Source organism: Papaver somniferum, unplaced genomic scaffold, assembly GCF_003573695.1.
Source record: "Papaver somniferum cultivar HN1 unplaced genomic scaffold, ASM357369v1 unplaced-scaffold_123, whole genome shotgun sequence".
NCBI classification, from domain to species: domain Eukaryota; kingdom Viridiplantae; phylum Streptophyta; class Magnoliopsida; order Ranunculales; family Papaveraceae; genus Papaver; species Papaver somniferum.
Window position 1 is genome coordinate 1,164,790 of NW_020621381.1, and position 14,233 is coordinate 1,179,022.

The window sequence follows — 14,233 nt, forward strand, 5'->3', positions numbered from 1 at the left end:
TTATTGACTGCTGGTTCCCTTGTATATGCCAGTGTGTTGATATTAGAATTCAGACTAGTAGCTCAATCCAATAGGATTCATAGGTTCATCATTGGCAGCGACCTTCAGACATATATGGGAAACATTGATCACTTTAGTAAACATCGGAACCATCTATATCTATTTCCATCTTCTTTATATATTCATTTGTGATTGTGGTTTGTTAGTTTCTGAGATTATGGCTTGTTCGACTTTCTTAACAGAGCTTAATTTATATATATTAATTTTGATTCATAACAAGGTACCTCCTTTTGCAACCATTTTGGATTCATTCATGGATTTGTCACAGGTAGATGGAGTTTGAAAAATAGGTTTTGTAGGCAAATCTCTTGTAAACCTTCACGAGACTATAACTCGTCCACTAGGGACACCTAGGGGTTCAAAGGCTTGTTATTTATGCTAAAAGTTACCGTAGGCTCGACGAGACGGAGTTGTATGTATGTTTTAGAATTCTTTTATTTGATTTGCTCGAGGACTAGCAAAGTCTAAGTGTGGGGGAATTTGATAGGTGTCTAAAACACCTAATTTTATATCTAGTATTTATGCTTTCTTTGCTATTTTTCTTGTAAATTATATATCTTATGTTTGCTTTTGAGTGTCTAGGTACTTTGGAGTCATTTGGAACAAAAGAAGAGGAAACAGCCCAAAAGTCTCATCTCAAGTGCAAAAGTGTTGGAGGCGGATTATTTCTCATTATTTGCTTTTTATTTCTTCATCTCTGTCTGAAAAGTATGTCGGTTTTAGTGATGAAAATTTCTGTCTGAAAAGCATGACAACTTTAGTGATGTCAAGAAATTGAAGAGATAAAGTGGGTCTGAAAAATGAGAGGCGGTTGTTGTTGGCGGAAGAATGCAAAAGAATAAAGCACTCTTTTGGAGCATAAGGACAGAATCGTCAATTCATAGGCGAGTGATGGAGCTAGCTTGTCGGTTCTAGGGAACTGAAGGAACAAGAATCACGAAAACTTAACTGTCAGTCTCGCAAGACCGACAATTGAAGGGAAAATTGATAGTTCAGCTGGTTGGCCCTTATCCAGTATTACATGGGTGTATATATCACTCCCATTTCCCACACAATACCTAAAATCCAGTGAGGAAATCATTTCCCATCATTAGCCATTATTTCTCCTCTTTGCTTGAAACCAATGGAGGCTCCAGTTCTTGTTCAGAGAAATCAAAGATGGAAGAAGGAAGATGGTTGATTAGAGAAGATTTAAAGAGTTTATCTTTATATGATCCGAATGCCAGGTCTTAAGAAGGAGGAGATGTTGTTGTTGTGGTTCAGTCGAGTTTGTGAAAGGGGATCTGAAGCTGACTCTAATGAAGCTATTGCTGTTGAAGACTAGGGTTGCTGTTGAACTTGAAATCGAAGAACTGTGTTAACTTAGGTTCTATTCAATCTGGTGGTTTGAATTAGGGTTTTGACAGAGATTGAGGTTAGGATTTTGTATTGGTGTTTGAAATGAAAGAGAAGATGATTAGAATCGAAGAAAAGACAAAGAAGAATGAATTAGCAGATGGGTTAGCTTTGAACTCGAGTATGGTGGAGATTTGAGTCTGTTGCTGGTGAATTTAGAGAACCAGAATTCTGAAATCAGGGTTCAGATGAGCAGAAATTACAGAAGATGGTGGTCGATGTCGCAGATTTGAATTTGAAAGATTGAAGTTAAGAAATGGATTTGGAGTTCTGAAATTAGGGGTTGGAATGTGATGAACAGAGCTAGATGGGTTCGTCTCGGGTTTGATTCCTAGCTGCAGCTGCTAAGAGAGTACAAGGAATGGAAGGGCCAGATGTGTTGTTTAGGAGAAGTTTTTAGTTGGAAATCAGCTGGAATATGACATTTCTATGTCTAATTTCTGAGGAGTTACAATGGGTGTTTACACATGGGGTTCTCGACAGATAAAAGAGATATTGTGAAGCCATGAATTCAATTGAGAGAAGCTGTGGAAGATGTGAGTTTTGTTGGGTGTTTATGTGAATCAGTGGCTCGAATTTGTGTTGGTGGATCGTTTTACAGGATATGAGCTGAACTGGGTTTGATTTGGAGCTGAATTTCAAGACATAAATTAACTGGAATTGAGCTGGAGGAAGAGAATATGATGTGAATGAGTTTACACGGGGATTCTGATAAGTTCAGGAGGTAATAAAGCTGTTAAGGAACTGAAAGTTCAGGTGGTGCTTGATTGGGTTGCGAAGAATGGCGTGAGGCTGCTAAGATGGGTTTGAGGATGATTGCGGGTGCCTCGGCTGAGACGACTGTTGGTGATGCAATGGTCATGAAGCTGCAGAATTTGGGAATTGATGTGTTTAAGCATGGTGGAGTTCAGATGGTGGATGGGCCTGTGGTTATGTTGCAAAATGTGCTGAGAATGGTGGTATTGAACTCATAGAAGTACAACTGAAGCTGGTGGTGCTGTGTGTTGGCTCAAGAATGAATCTAGATGTATGTTAGGTTGCAGGCATGAACTGGTACCATGTGCAGCTGTTGAATGGATTGGCAGAGCCAAGGGAAGTGGTAGCTGCAGTTCAGAATGATGATGTGTTACTATAGGCAGTGATGGCAAGAGAAGTGGAGAGCTGAGAAGATGCAGGATATGGTGAATGCGTAGCTGGTCATGGAGTTGCAGGTGGTCTGTGGTGAACTAATGTTGCAGTTGGGTTTGCTGCTTGACTGAATTGCATCTGAAGTGAAGGCACTGGTGGATTTGAGCAGAACTTGGATTACAAGTGGAGCTTGATATGGTAGAGCTATGTAATTAAACAGGGAAGAAGAAAAAGTCTGTGTTGCAGTTGTAGTGCTGGTGAAGCTACAGGCAATGGATTGAAGATTTGATCTTTGTCCGTTGTAGTTTATGGAAGTGATTTGCAGGTGCCTTGGCTGGAAAATTACAAAGAAGAATGTTGCTCATTACAGGGAAAGGAATGGTGTTGTGTTGAAAGGATGCTGTTACAGAAATGCAGAAGTGGTTGTGTGCAATGCTCAAGTTGCAGAGCTGAAATGCAAGAATGAAGCATCAACATGACGCATGTATGAACCAGCCTGTGCAAGATGGCATTGGCCTAGCTGAGTTAGCCCCTGACTCAGACATTACTTATCTGACTAGCAGCTGACTCATCCTAGACTGAGTTGACCAGATGACTCGGTTGTGACTCAGTTGACTGGTCTTGCTTTGACCCATTTGATCGCTAACCGGGTGGTCTTTGCCGGTCACCTGAGCCAAATTTCCGGCGACTCTCTGGCAACTTTTCGGCGACGATTTGACAGAGTTTCTACATGGGTTCATCTCGCTTTTGGGCCACGTGGACTTTCATCTAATGGGCTTTGAATTTTTGACCTAGGTTTCGAAGGGAGAAAAGCTACAAAAAGAAAAAGTTTTTTACAACTTTGGATATCACGTATTATCTTCTACTTGGAGCTTTGGAGAGAACTTCTTCTAGGGTTTGTTTTCGTTTGTTTTCGTTTGTTTTCATCTTCTTTATTTTATTGATTATGATTATGATGAACTCCATTATTATGAGTAACTAAATACAACTATTGGTTATGGGATAAAAGTTGATTTCTCAAATATGTTATTTGAATCTATGGATTAGTTTTGTCTCAATATTTTATTGTTTTTGATTCATGGTCTATATTTTTATAGGATTTGATTGTTTGATTGGTTGAGTCCGGAATCAATCCGATTTGCATTCATCTCTAAAGCTATATTAGGGTTTTCAATATGAAAAAGTTGTTTGTCCCTTATTTTCAGTAGCATAATTGTGGGTAGTGCTTGTAGCGATGTATCCTACCAGTCACATATGAATCATAACCCTGGTTAAATCGAATTAGTGCTTTTACACGTTTGATTGCTTTGATTAGTCTTATTCCATAAATCTTAAAGCTTTTAGGGAGTTAAACTTAATTGTGCTTTTACACTTTGGGTTACTTTCTAGGAAGAATTCACATATGCATCTTTTAATGTGGTTGTGATGAAATTAGGGAATTAGAGGGATATTCTTGCGATCAAGGTATCCTAGGGCTTTTAATAGATGAGAGATTAAAATATCAATTCTAGTCGTTGATGAAAATACATGTTTGTGAATGATACTATCCCGTGACCAATATCTTCTCCTTATTTATTATTCCAACTATTTGCTTTGCTTTACTTTATTTTATTTTATTTGCTAAAACAAAAATCCCCCTTGGTTATCTTAGAAACTGAAAATTACATAACAACAAAAGCCTCTCTGTGGATACGAACTCTTTCCTACCACTTACTATATTATTGTAGTTAAGTAAGAAAGTGAAATTATATTTGACGGTTGACAACCGATCAAATTTTGGCGCCGCTGCCGGGGAGGCATACGGCTTGTTATTAAGTTTTTAGTTTCTTATCATTACTTCCGCTTCCATATTTGCTTTTTGTTTCTTGTCTTGTTTCTCACTTGTTTGCGAGAATTGTTTTCAGGTACCTAATCCCTGGCTTCTAAAGATTGGAACTATCCAAGGTGCAGAATAGCCACTCGAAGAGGCACAATACTCCAACCAAGTCAAGGTACGGCGGAAGAACAACAATTAGAAGTGGAAGAAGAGTTACAACAAGAAGTTCTAGAACAAGAGGAACCGGTTGAACAAGAACCACCTTTTGAAGAAGAAGAAGAAGAAGAGGCAATGGGTGATGCAAATCGTACACTCAAGGACTTGGCATCTCACAAGTTGGATACACAACAAGGGTGTATTCAAACAAACTCACAAGTTTGAGATCAAGCCGGGGTTTCTTAGAGAATTACCAAAGTTTCATGGCATGGTGAATGAAGACCTAAACAAGCATCTTATGGACTTCCACACCATTGTCACGGTCATGCTTCCAGCGGATGTGGAAGCGGATGGTGCAATGTTGAAAGTTTTTCGATTCTCGTTGATGGATAGTGCTAAGGATTGGTTGTGTTATTTACCTCCCGGAAGTATCACAACATGGAATGGGTTGAAGAAACTCTTTTTAGAGAGGTATTTTCCTGCATCAAAGGCTACTCAAATTCGCAAGGAGATTTGCGGGATGAAGAAAAATGTGGGAGAATCTTTATATGAATGTTGGGAACGATACAAGAGATTGGTGGCAAGCTGCCCTCACCACCAATTCTGCAACGCGATGATTATCCAATACTTCTATGACGGACACCAATAAAACGATAGGAATCTTCTTGACGCTGCGGCTGGTGGTGCACTAGTGAGCAAAACGGTGGCACAAGATAGAGAATTGATTGAAAACATGGCAGCAAACTCCCAACAATTCTTGAGTCGTGGTTCAGATGTGCTTCTTAGGAGAGTAAATGAAGTGAGCGAGGTGGAGGAACTTCGTCAACAAATGGGTAACATGACAGCTATGATGCAACAAGTTGCAGCCGCGGTGATACCAAGTTCTTCTCAAGGGTATGAAGACTCCAATGAACAAGCTAATATGATCTTCCCAAATCAGCAAAGACAGTATGATCCCTACTTCAACACTTACAATCCGGGATGGAGAGATCACCCCAATTTTAGCTATGCGAACAAGCAAGGAGCGGTTCAACAACCAAATTTCAACCATCCGAGTGGATTTCAACCTCAACAACAACAATTGCAGCCGCGTCAACAATTCCACCAACCACAACAACAACAACAACAACTTCAAAATCAGGGGTCAAGTATGGAAGAGTTGCTGAAATCTTTTATGCAAAGAACGGAGAGCACGGTTAAGGATTTGCAAACTCAAGTTGGTTCTATGGCTATTGAGTTGAACCAATTGAAGGCACAAAATAGTGGGAAACTCCCTTCTCAACCTATTAACCCAAAAGGGGATGTGAATGCTATTACGTTGAGAAGTGGTACACAACTTGTGCAACCCGAAATTACTGATTCGGGCAAGGTGGAAACACCAAAGGAACCTATTTTGGAGGAGAAGAATGAAGATTCTCCCCGAACTTTTGAGGTACCTATTCCTAACTCTAAAACTCCGGTTTCTACTTATGTTCCTCCTTTACCTTTCCCTTGCAGATTCGCAAAGTCCAAGATGGAGGAACTAGAAAAGGAGATTTTAGATGTTCGAAGAAAGATTCATGTGAACATACCGCTCGTAGATGAGGAAGTACAAGACGGCCATTGGATGGACAATCGTTGATATCAAGGGTATAAGCCCTGCCGTTTGTATGCATAAGATTCGTTTGGAGGACGATGCAAAGCCTACAAGGGAAGCGCAACGTCGTTTGAATCCTCCCATGATGAAAGTTGTGAAAAAGGAGATACTCAAGCTTTTGGAAGTAGGTGTTATATACCCCATATCCGATAGCAAGTGGGTAAGCCCGGTGCAAGTGGTACCAAAGAAATCAGGTGTGACGGTGGTGGAGAATGATAAGAATGAACTTGTCCCAACTCGTGTGCAAACCGGTTGGAGGGTTTGTATTGATTATAGAAAATTGAATGCCACCACTAGGAAAGATCATTTTCCATTACCTTTTATTGATCAAATGCTTGAACGTTTAGCTGGACACTCTTACTATTGCTTCCTTGATGGCTATTCAGGTTACAATCAGATTGTGATAGCACCGGAGGATCAATAGAAAACTACTTTCACTTGTCCGTTCGGTACTTTTGCTTATAGAAGGATGCCTTTTGGCTTGTGCAATGCTCCAGCTACCTTTCAAAGGTGTATGATAAATATCTTTTCAGAATATGCTGAAAACATAATCGAAGTGTTCATGGACGACTTTAGTGTCTTTGGTGATTCATTTGACCTTTGCTTGAACAATATGTCACTAATCCTTGAGCGATGTGTTGAAACAAATCTTGTGCTGAATTGGGAGAAGTGCCATTTTATGGTAACTCATGGCATAATTTTAGACCATATAATATCTTCTAAAGGCTTGGAAGTTGATAAATCTAAGATTGAACTTATTCGTGCTCTAACCCCTCCCACTACGGTGAGGGAGATACGCTCTTTTCTTGGACATGCAAGTTTTTATCGTAGGTTTATCAAGGACTTTTCCAAGATAGCGTCACCACTTTGTAATTTATTGCAAAAAGATGTGGTTTTTAACTTTGATGAAAAGTTTATGGAGGCATTCAATCGCTTGAAAGAGCTTTTGATTTCAGCCCCTATCATTAAACCACCGGATTGGAGCAAGCCTTTTGAGCTCATGTGTGATGCAAGTGACTACGCGGTTGGTGCAGTGCTTGGGCAGCGTTTGGGGAAGATACTCCATGCTATTTATTATGCTTCTAGAACGTTAAATGAGGCCCAACAAAACTACACAACCACTGAAAAAGAGTTGTTAGCCATTGTTTTTGCTTTGGAAAAGTTTCGCTCTTATCTAATTGGTACAAAAGTTGTTGTCTTTTCTGATCATGCGGCACTTAGGTACTTGCTAATGAAGAAAGAAGCGAAACCGAGACTCATACGATGGATTTCATCCTTGTAAGAGTTTGATCTTGAAATCAAAGACATGAAAAGAATTGAGAACACCGTTGCGGATCACTTGAACCGTCTTGCTGTGGACAAACTAAACAACTAACGTGTTCTCTAAAATAAAACAGTTAATTCCAGCCATTTTTCCCTTCAAGTACACAATTTTTAGTTAAACATATTATGCCGTCATAGAAAACCCTCTAACGTTAGTTAAAAAAGATACTCAACTCAACTGGATGGAATGCAAGGCCTTTCAATAAGCATTAATTAATAAGATGCTAACGGTTAACTACACACTAAGAGAAAATTCACCAACTTAATTGTGGCAATAGAAATGTCGAACACATTTTAAATTCGCCACTCCCGCGTTGGTTCATGTAGGATTTCTAAGTTATCCATCCACCTCAGTTCTAGTACTTGCAATACAGTGAATGATGCCATCAGGATGTCCCCTTTTAGCACATTCATAAGATATTCCGTTCCGTTGCACCATGCCATTCCATTTAGATGCCTAATGATTACACTATATTCTTCTTTTCTGCTTTAAACTATCTCCCAAGTATTAATAATACCCCTCATATTATTAACCTATTGAAATAATATATTTCATCTCTGCACTTTTGATGTATTTACCTATATTTACCTAATGGTAATGATAATTTTGGCCTTTCTCCTATCGTCTAACATAATACGTTCATTAACACAGAAAATAATTTAATAAGCTATAAGTAAACACTACATATGCTCAGGAAAAATGTTAGAAAAACTCAAACAGAATGCAAAAGAAATAATTAGGCATTCAAATGTTACCTTACCAAATTCTCTCCTCAGCTGTCAAGTTTTCTTGATGTTGTGTCTCGCGAATACGAAGCCTTTCTGTTTCAGCAGAGCATTCTTCTTCGGTCATCCGGTTACTTCGAGCTGTAAAACGAATTTGGGAAGTATGCAGATCTGTTGTTTCAGATTCAGTATTCATCTTATTCACTCTATTTTGATTTTGCCCAATGCTCTTTTTGTAGCAACCTCTCCTCAGCTGTAATGTTCTCTCGGTGTTGTCTGTCGCGAACACGACGCCTTTCGTTCTCAATAGCCCGTTGTTCTTCAGTCATCCTACTTCTTCGAGCGGTATAACGACTCTGGGATTTATCTATATCTGATGTTCTGGATTCACCCTATTCAACATCAACCAACTAAATGAATCCGGCTACGATCGGAATGGGCGCATATTTAGAGTATGAGGCCCCTCCTATCTAAATGACATGTCACCCATAAAAACTGTCTTTCAACTAATTTCGGTCTATCCTCGGTAATGCTCAACTTCCCTAACACATTTTACTGATTTACCCTAACATTCCACAAAAAAAAAAAAAAAATCTTCAAATATTGTATTCAACGGATTAGTTATTATTCACCTATAATATATTATTATATATTATGAGATCCTTATTTTCCTAAGAGCGTCCACAATGGACGACTAAACCCAAATATTTGGTCCAGTGGATAGAGGTAGTGGGACGGACCATCGATCAAAATTTGATCAAAGACTAAAACCCAGATCAAATTTGGTCGGAGACCAAGACCAAACCCAAATATAATCGGGCGTTTATATAGTCCACGCCCCATTACCAGGCGGACGTATAGTCCACGTTCCACCCCAGGCGGATGTATAGTTCACGCCCCACACCAGGCGATGCTTAATACCTCTGCCCCATTTTTTTTTTTTTTATTATTTTTTTTTTTGAGTCTTTCTGCACCGGGCAAACGTATAGTCCCCGTCCCACACCAGGCGTTGGCATAGTCCACGCCCCACACCAGGCGAACGTATAATGTACGTCTGACCAAATTTAGTTTTTCAACCGTAGCGTCACACACCAGACTAAACCTAAAATTTGATCTTTTTTCCCTCTTTGGTTTTTGGTTATACTCCCACCATTGCAGTTGCTCTAAGAATCTGTATCGAATCTGTATCACCGAACAGACGAGGAAACCATTTTTCTTCTTCCAGAAACGAAGTTAATTAAGCTTATTCTGAAGAAAAGAGGTAAGCCAATAATTTATTCAATGAAAACATGTTTGTGGTTTTTATGCTATGTCATTTTATATTTCACTGACCAGACCAAACATTTTCTGGTGAATATACAAATGATATTACATATATGAATTAGTTCATAACTATGTTTGTTTAATTTGCTTACGACTGTATCTTCATTTATATAGGATCCCATCGAGAGTGATGGCGAGACTGCTTTGTGGGATCTTAATTTTATGCCAACTGATGACTTTGATCAAGACGATTTCCATTACAATGATAATGGATTGTTGGAGTCGGAATCGAGTATGGACAGTAGTGATGAAGTTGATGAAAATTCAGTACCTGATGGGGATTATACAATCCGCGATCCAAGTGATGATGTGCCGAAACTTGGAATGACATTTGAATCAGACGACAAGTTGTTTGAATTTTATAATGAGTATGCCAGAAGAAAAGGCTTTAGTGTTCGCAAGGGTCATGTCAAGCGATCAAGTGACGGTCAAATTCGAAAAAGGGTAGTTCTTTGCTCAAAAGAAGGATTCAAAGAGAGACACAAAAGAGGGACACCTCAGAAGGAACGACCAATTTTACGTACTGGATGCATGGCTCGTATCCAATGTATTGCGCAAGGTGGTTCGTTAGTTGTAACAAAATTTGATGATGAACACAATCACGAACTAGCTGATGTCTCAGAAGCCCATCTTTTATTACCACAACAAGCTACATACATGGAATCACTTCATTCTGGAGGATGTGGACCAACACAAACATTTGCAATTATGAGCGCAGATCATCATGGTTCAGATCAATTGAATTTCACTCAAATTGATTGCAAGAATTATTTTCAAAAAAGACGTAGAGAGATTTATAAAAAAGGGGATGCACAAGTTGCTGTAAATTACTTCAGGCATATGCAAAAGGAGAACCCTGCTTTCTTTTATGCAGTACAAGTGGATAAAAATGACCAAGCCTGTAACTTTTTCTGGGCGGATGCGAAGTCGATAATCGATTATGGATTTTTTGGTGACGTTGTTTGTTTTGATACAACTTAACTAACAAGTATGGTATGCCATGTGCAGATGTGCTCCATTTGTAGGTGTCAATCATCATGGAATGTCCGTTTTGTTTGGGATGGCATTACTTCTCGATGAAACAATAGAGTCTTTTGTCTGGGTATTTGACTCATTCTTGAGTGCAATATCCGGAAAGCATCCTAAGACTATTTTTACCTATCAAGCCCAAGCAATTGGAAATGCGATAAAACAGGCAATGCCTACTACTCATCACAGATTATGTTTATGACATATATATCAAAATGCCGCAAAGCACCTTGCACATGTATATGTAGTGAATAAAGATTTTGAGCATTGCATTTATATGGCTGAAATCAAAGAAGACTTTGAATCACTTTGGAAGTCTATGATCGAAAAATATTCTTTGTCTGACAATGAATGGTTGATCAACTTGTATTCATTACAAGAAAAATGGGCTCCTGTATACGGGAGGGAACACTTTTGTTCTGGAATGACAGCAACACAAAGAAGTGAAAGTGTAAATAGCTTTGTAAAGGGTTACTTGAATGGAAAGCTATGCATCAATGACTTTATTAGACAGTATGAGAAAGCCCAGTTGAACTGGAGGGAGAAAGAAATTCAACAAGATTACTACTGTAAACATAGTAAACCAATATTCAATACTGTGTTACGGTTTGAAAAGCAAGCAGCCAAATTTATACTCGGAAGGTCTTTCGAATATTTCAAGAACAACTAAAAAAGTTCTCTTGTTTTCTTGATAGAATTGAAGATGAGAATGATATAGTTACCACTCATAAAGTGGAGATGTTGTTCAACCTCAAGAATGATAAAGATCGGACCGTACGTTTCTACAAAAAGGAAAACAGAATTGAGTGTAGTTGTATGGGTTTTGAGTTTACAGGAATTTTATGTAATCATGCCTTATTAAGGAAAGTGATATATTAGGAAATGTCGTAATACTTTCCAAGACCGTAGTGGTCAGTCTATGGAAAGTATTGTCCATGTAAGTCACGAATTTGAGACCGATAAGGTGAGTGATATATTAGGAAAGTGTGGTAATATATTAGGAAAGGATTATCCATGTAAGTCATGATTTTGAGACTCATAAGGAAAGTCTCAAATCCGTGTCTTAGGAAAGTTTTGAGTCTCCAAGTTATCGGTCATGTATAAATATCTATGGAAATACTATGAATGAAAATAAGAAAAGAATTTACCAAAGTTTTAACATGGTATCAGAGCCAGTTGAAAACCTAAAAAAAAAAAAAAAAATCGTTGAGAATGGGTGGTGATGGAGAATCAAGCAAAGACAAGAATTAAAATATGATACGCAAAAAGAAATCCAGTATATCACCTAGGATCAAGTGATGGTCCAGGTATTTATCACACCGGTTGTTCTAAAAGGACATAACTATGATGAATGGGCTAGAGCCATAAGAAGATCATTAATAGCTAAGAGGAAGTTTGGTTTCATTGATGGAACAATCCAAGAACCTAAAGAAAGTGAACAGTTGGAAGAATGGGTGGCAATTCAGTCAATGCTTGTCTCTTGGATCAGCAACACATTGGAGCCATCACTCAGATCGAGTTTGGGAGACTATGATGATGCCAACTTGTTGTGAACCACTTGAAGAGACGGTTTTGTGTTGTAAGTGGAACACGGACATGCCAGCTAAAGACATCTTTAAGTGAGTGTAAACAAAAGCAAACAGAAAGTGTGGCTGCTTATTTTGGAAGATTGAATAAGATATGGGATGAGATGATCACATATATGAAGGTACCAACGTGTAAGTGTGGCAAGTGCGAGTGTGATATTGCAACACAGGTTAGTACTTTGAGAGAAGAAGATTTACTACATTATTTCTTAATTGGACTAGATGCTGTCTATGGTTCCTTGCGTGAACAATTGTTGGCAAGAGATCCACTGCCTTCAATAGATGTAGCATATCAAACAATGATAAACTCGGAACGTCTCAGAAGAGGAGATGTAGCTGCCACACCGAAGTTCATGACAATGTGATGGCGTTCAAGGTACAATCTGATCAACGTACTCCAATAACACTTATGATCCTAATAAATATTGCAAGCATGTAGCAGACAAGGACACTCGGATGAAGGTTGTTTTCAGCTTATTGGATACCCTGAATGGTGGGGAGATAAACCTAGAAGTGGAAGAGGATATGGTCGAGGTGGAAGAACCGGTGGTAGAGGTCGTGGTGGATTTGCGAATGGCAGAGGAGGTAGAGGACAAGGAACGGGCAATCAGGTTCGAGCACATAATCTAAATATATCAGAGACAAAGCAGTCAAATGGTACATATTCCTCAGACGGCTCAGATTTGATGGGAGTAACCGCAACACAACTCAGACAGGTGCTTGAGTTTTTGAATGCAAAGAAAAATACGTCCCAACTTCAAGGTAAGCAAACTAAACCGAATTGGATTATTGACACGGGAGCTACAAATCATGTCACGTGTAGAAGAGATGACATGATTGATGTGAAAGATATTGTGAAGTGTACTGTTGGACTCCCAGATGGAAAATATGCACAATCTGAGAAAATAGGGACTATTATTCTGCAGGGCGGTTTGAGACTTGATAATGTGCTTTATGTGCCTCAAATAACTTGTAACCTAATTTCAGTCACACAACTTATTGATGAATTAGTATGTACGGTACAATGTACTAACAGTTTATGTCTTATACAGGACCGGTTGACGAGGAAGGTGATTGGAATGGGTGAACGACAAGGTGGACTGTATATTTTCTGTGGTGTGCCTCAAGTTGAAGTTATGGCAGTCAGTGGAGAATCATACGAGCTGTGGCATCGACGAATGGGACATCCATCAGAAAAAGTATTGCAAAGGTTGCCGGGTGTGAGTAGATTGAAGAAGCATAATGAAGTTTGTGACATTTGCCCAAGAGCGAAACAACATAGGAGTAGTTTGCTAGTAGTCTAAGTAAATCCAGTTGTATTTTTGAGTTGATTCATATAGATGGGGTCCTTATAGGGCTACATCGTCTTGTGGAGCACAGTATTTTTTAACAATAGTAGATGATTTTTCAAGAGGTGTGTGGATTCATTTGCTTCAAAAAAAACTGCAGTTGAACGAACGTTTCTTGATTTCATTGCTCTTGTGAAACGACAATTTGATAAAGATATCAAAATTGTTAGAAGTGATAATGGTACCGAGTTTAATTCATTGCGTGGATATTTTAAGACTAATGGGATAGTTTTTGAAACATCGTGTGTTGGCACTCCGCAACAAAATGGAAGAGTGGAGAGAAAGCATCAACATATATTGAATGTGGCAAGGGCTTTGAGATTTCAAGCCAACTTGCCAATACGGTTTTGGGGAGAATGCGCATTGACAGCTGCGTATTTGATTAATCGTACTCCTACACCTATTCTGAAAATAAAACGCCGTATGAAATATTGTTTGGAAAGCAACCTCCGTATAATCAGTTGAAAGTGTTTGGATGCCTGTGTTATGTGCATGATCAAAGTAATAAAGGGGATAAATTTGCAAGTAGAGGAAGGAGGTGTGTTTTTCTTGGATATCCGTTTGGTAAAAAGGCATGGCAAGTATATGACTTGGATGAAAAAATTTCTAGTGTCAAGAGACGTCCAGTTTTGTGAGAATAGTTTCCCATATAAGAATGAAACATCTGTGTTGCAGCAGCCAACAGTTTCGACTCGCACCGAGAGTG

At 38.9% G+C, this 14,233-nt stretch overlaps 1 protein-coding gene across 1 annotated transcript; it reads left to right on the forward strand.

The window, feature by feature from the left end:
- Positions 1-2,255: 2,255 nt before the first annotated feature.
- On the forward strand, positions 2,256-10,794 carry LOC113331008 (protein FAR1-RELATED SEQUENCE 5-like). Its single transcript, XM_026577783.1, has 3 exons — positions 2,256-2,414; positions 9,678-10,489; positions 10,572-10,794. Exons 1-3 carry the CDS (start codon positions 2,256-2,258, stop codon positions 10,792-10,794), a joined length of 1,194 nt encoding a protein of 397 aa, XP_026433568.1.
- Positions 10,795-14,233: the final 3,439 nt, after the last annotated feature.